Here is a 4,253-nt window from a genome sequence, read left to right on the forward strand (position 1 = left end):
GGAGGCCTGTGGGAGCCGCAGGGCCAACCGCGTTTGTAAGTAGGGCAGCGGCCTCTGCAGCGTGACCCTGCAGCGTTCTGGAGCTGGTCGGAGGTTGCTGACACAGAGCGGGGCAAAGTACAGGCTGTTTCAGGTGAAGATACCTGCTGCCAGCATTGGTGAGGAGAAGGGGGAGCACAGTGTGAGACACTTCCCCAAAATCATATAGGTTGGAAGGGACCTTAAAAGATCAGCTAGTTCCAACCCCTCTGCCATGGGCAGGGACACCGTCCGCTAGACCAGTTGCTCAAATCCTGTATGAAGGACAGCATTTTACCTGGCTCTGGCCATCTGGGCCATGGCAAGCTTGCAGGTGTCCGAGAAGTGGCACAGTTCAGAATGTTCTGCCCCACCTGGCTGGTTGTGCTACCATCTGGAGTTGTTCAGGCTGAACCACTAATAATGGCAGCATTCAGTTATCCTCAGTCGTTTAGTTAACAGATCTTTCAATCATGAGACAAGGTATGCCAGGAACCCTGTGAAACATATAAAACTTACTGTAAAACATTAGATTTGAAGGGGCAACATTCTTTCTTTATAAATAGATTGCACTCTGGATAAAAGCCAGGAAATTGGAGCACAGTTATATAATGCATTGCACACAGAATAAGCATTTTTCAGAAAAGGAAATGCAAGGTACCTCTATATTGAGCTACAATTGCTTTGCAGAAAAAAAACCCAAACTGAATACAAACATTTATTTATGCAGGGGACATTGTTTTATTCAATATATTAGAGTGGCAGCAACATCATGGATATTACTCAAAACCAAAAAAGACTTTTTTCATAGCAATTTTATTTTTCTACTAACAATTCTTATTGTTTATGTTACTATAGCTTAGCAGGCATTTGCTGTTAATCACTTAGGAGGACCCAGAATAATGTGCTACTTCTGTTTTTCAGTCTGGTGGATTCTTGGGAGTATAAAAGTGTTAAGAAGCAGGGTATGTATTGTTTTTCTCTGTGTATACATCTGTGTATGGTGAGAGTTGACAAACTTGTAAGTTTCCAAAGTTACTGAAAAGTGAATGAATGCTTTGCTCCACGATGTACTGTGATTAGCTGGTTCTGGAAAACTGAATAGGAAAACAGTCCGCACCAGGACTGGGGGAAATTGTCTCCTTGGCATCCAAACTTAAACACCAATCTTTCTACCTTTTGTATAAAACTGTAACTAGAATACTGTGACTGCCTGACAGTAAAACTGCTAAGAAATACTCCTGTCTGGGTGAAATGATTCTACTGAAACGTGTCTGCCAGGCAAAAGACCACGTAAGTCAGAGGAAAGGAACAGAAAAAGGTGAAATTCTAAAGCATTTCAGTTCATGAAAATTGCTTTTAAAGTCGTGGCTCAGGTGAGGTGACAGCTCTGTAGACCCAAAGCAAATAAACTTCTCTTCAACAAAAGGATTTATTAGTGTAGCATTTTGCATTACAAAAACAAACACAAACCTCCACCAGAATGTGGCTGAAACTTACTTGGAGCCTCAACAGCCTATAAGGTCAAGGAAATCCTGATGATATCCTAATTTTGCCTGGAAAGTTTACTGTCTCCAAGCTCAGCCCTTGGGCTTGTCACAGCTCTCCTTGTTAGAAGCAATCCATGAGATAGAGGGGTTCTCTTGTTTAAACTGTCATCTAAGGGAAAGGCAGCAGGGAGCACTCATGTAAGTGCTCAGACACCATCTCTAGTACTAGCGGTAGTCACTACCAAGGATAAGGACCCAGAGGAATTATTTTAGTTGGCCCAGATTCAGCCAGATGGGATTGTGTAGTTGGATGTTCAGTGCCAAACCTCCTGTGCATCTGAACAAGGAAGGGAATCACGTTAGTACTTTGAGTGTTTCAGACCACCAGAAAATAAGCCATGGTGGGGAAAAAAAAAAAGGGAATTCTTCAAGCACATCTGTAAAACAGATTTTGTAGAAGTCCATTAACTGCTAATTTTTTATGTTGGTGTTTTCGGTTTAGAAGGCCAAAAGGCTAATTTTGTAACACAGCGATTCCATCTGTGATCTGAAACTCACCCACTTTTTCCATCACTACTAATGATGAATTCTAATTACATCTTAGTTGACAACTTCATTGAGGAACAGCTGACTAGAACCCATTCCTATCCTAAATAGGTGTTTTGGCTCTGAAAGGATGACAGAAATAGAAAGGAGTTTCGACAGTGGAGTGCAACATTGTTTATTTTAAGTGGCTTCCTTAACTATGAGAGGCTTTCTACCTCTCCTCTCCCTCCCCCTGCTACTGCTTTATATTTTAACATGTACTTTGGTATTTCATTTGCAGAGCTAAGCTACATAGGACAAAGTAGGATCCTCTATTCTTGATATCACCATAAGTACCAAGTGTTTCCTCAAGATGCAGAAGAGCAAGAGTAGCTTATTGTACCTCACTTCTCAAAACTGTTTCTATAAATTGAGTAACTTTAATTTATGTTGACAGAGATGCCAAGGCTTTATTCTGTTTTTGTTGTGCTTCGGGTAACTTTAAACTTACCCTTGAAGGCACGTATATATCGACCCTTTGGTGAAAATGCTTTTAAACAGGACACAGTTACTTAAAGCACCAATGCAGTTAGATTTAAGGTTTAGAAACAATATGCATGTGATCACTCAGGAATTTAAAAACAACACACTCAGTTCAAATTCTGCTGAGACTCTTGGTTACAGTCCATATTTAATAGTCAGTTTTAATTCCTGGCATGATTTGTTGATCAAGCTCTCTCCACCCCACCTGTTTATTTTTTTTTCCTCTAGATTTCTGGCATACACTATGGTGGATCTTTGCTGGAAGCTGTACCTCTGCTTTTATTGCTATCAAGTTGTCTCAGGAAGAGTTAAGAGATGGTGGATCTTTGCTGGAAGCTGTCCTTCTGCTTTTTTTGCTATCAAGTTGTCTCAGGAAGAGTTAAGAGGGAGGGGCATTATATTGCTGCTGTGTACGAACATGAGTCCATACTGAGTCCTAACCCAAAAGCCCTGGTTGATCGACAGTCTGCGCTGGAGCTCATGGGCAGGAACCTAGACATCTATGAACAGCAAGCAGTGGCTGCTGCAAGACAGGTATGCCACAGCTTAGTAGCAGTTGCATGTGTCCTATGTTTATATAGAGTAAGTGCTGTTTGAGGATAATCTTTCACATTTGTGTTCCCAGGCAACTAAAGCCATATTTATATACATAACTATGGTCTGGTTTTTCAGACATCCTGACCTGCCAGCAGCTCTGAAAAAAATCAGGCCAATTAGCAGCTTGCCTGACTTGAGTTATTCCAAGCTTGGAAAAACACGCCTATAGTTATTTAGTATAGGGGAATTCATTTTCTATTTTGGTCTGAATACCCAGCTCCTTTCTGTTTTCTTAAATGGAATGCTTTTATTGAAAGATTGTCTTACAGGCAGCTGTCTTTGGGTTTGATTTTATTCCAGTGCTCTCAATGGAAATGCCTGAGTGTTTCTAAAAGCTAAAGAAGTTGAATGCTTTGGAAATGAATGTTCCACCATTAACAACTTTGTGGAAGTAAAGTTTTCCATTCCTTTCTTCTAACCTCCAAGGAATGGTTCTCAGTCTAAATATATTTAGAGGAGAGACACTAGTATTTCTGGCTGTTCTTATACACAGCTTCCTTTCCTTCCCTCCCCAAGAAAACCTGAAGTTGGTTATAGTCAGAGGAAGCAGAGAAGAGTTGACTTGCAAGTTTCACATGACTGTTGTTCTGAACAGAAGAATTACCATTTTTATGCAATTTCAAAACATTAATTACTTTTTTTTTTTTTTTTAAGATGTTCAGGTGACACATCTGACAGTCTAGAAGCATAATAGCTATTTTTATGCAGTATGGCATCCAGGACACATAAATTATCCCAAAGCCATAGCATAGATAGCACATTTGATCGGACTTCTGAAAAGTCACAGGAATGTTTGATGCTGTGTCTGATTTAAGAGGAATTCACCCCACTTGGTCAAACAGTTCAGATCTCCCTGAACTTCAGGCTGAGCCAGCCTAGCTCTGGCATGGCTGCATTTCTACGAGAGTCATAGAATGAATCAAAGAATGGTTTGGGTTGGAAAGGACCTTAAGATCATCTAGTTCCAACCCCCCTCCCATGAGGAGGGACACCTCACACTACACCATGTCACCCAAGGCTCTGTCCAACCTGGCCTTAACACCTCCAGGGTTGGAGCACTCACAGCTTCCTTGGGCAACC

General features: G+C 41.1%; 1 protein-coding gene across 1 annotated transcript in view; it reads left to right on the forward strand.

Annotated features, from left to right (window-relative positions):
* The first annotated feature begins 2,891 nt into the window (after positions 1 to 2,891).
* BTD (biotinidase) overlaps positions 2,892 to 4,253 on the forward strand; it is a 5,561-nt gene continuing 4,199 nt past the window's right edge. The window contains exon 1 of the mRNA XM_010022161.1: positions 2,892 to 3,110. Within this exon, the coding sequence (XP_010020463.1) occupies positions 2,892 to 3,110 (219 nt within the window). The remainder of the gene's footprint in view (positions 3,111 to 4,253) is intronic.

Source organism: Nestor notabilis, unplaced genomic scaffold (genome assembly GCF_000696875.1).
Source record: "Nestor notabilis isolate BGI_N333 unplaced genomic scaffold, ASM69687v1 scaffold2229, whole genome shotgun sequence".
Classification (NCBI taxonomy): Eukaryota; Metazoa; Chordata; class Aves; order Psittaciformes; family Psittacidae; genus Nestor; species Nestor notabilis.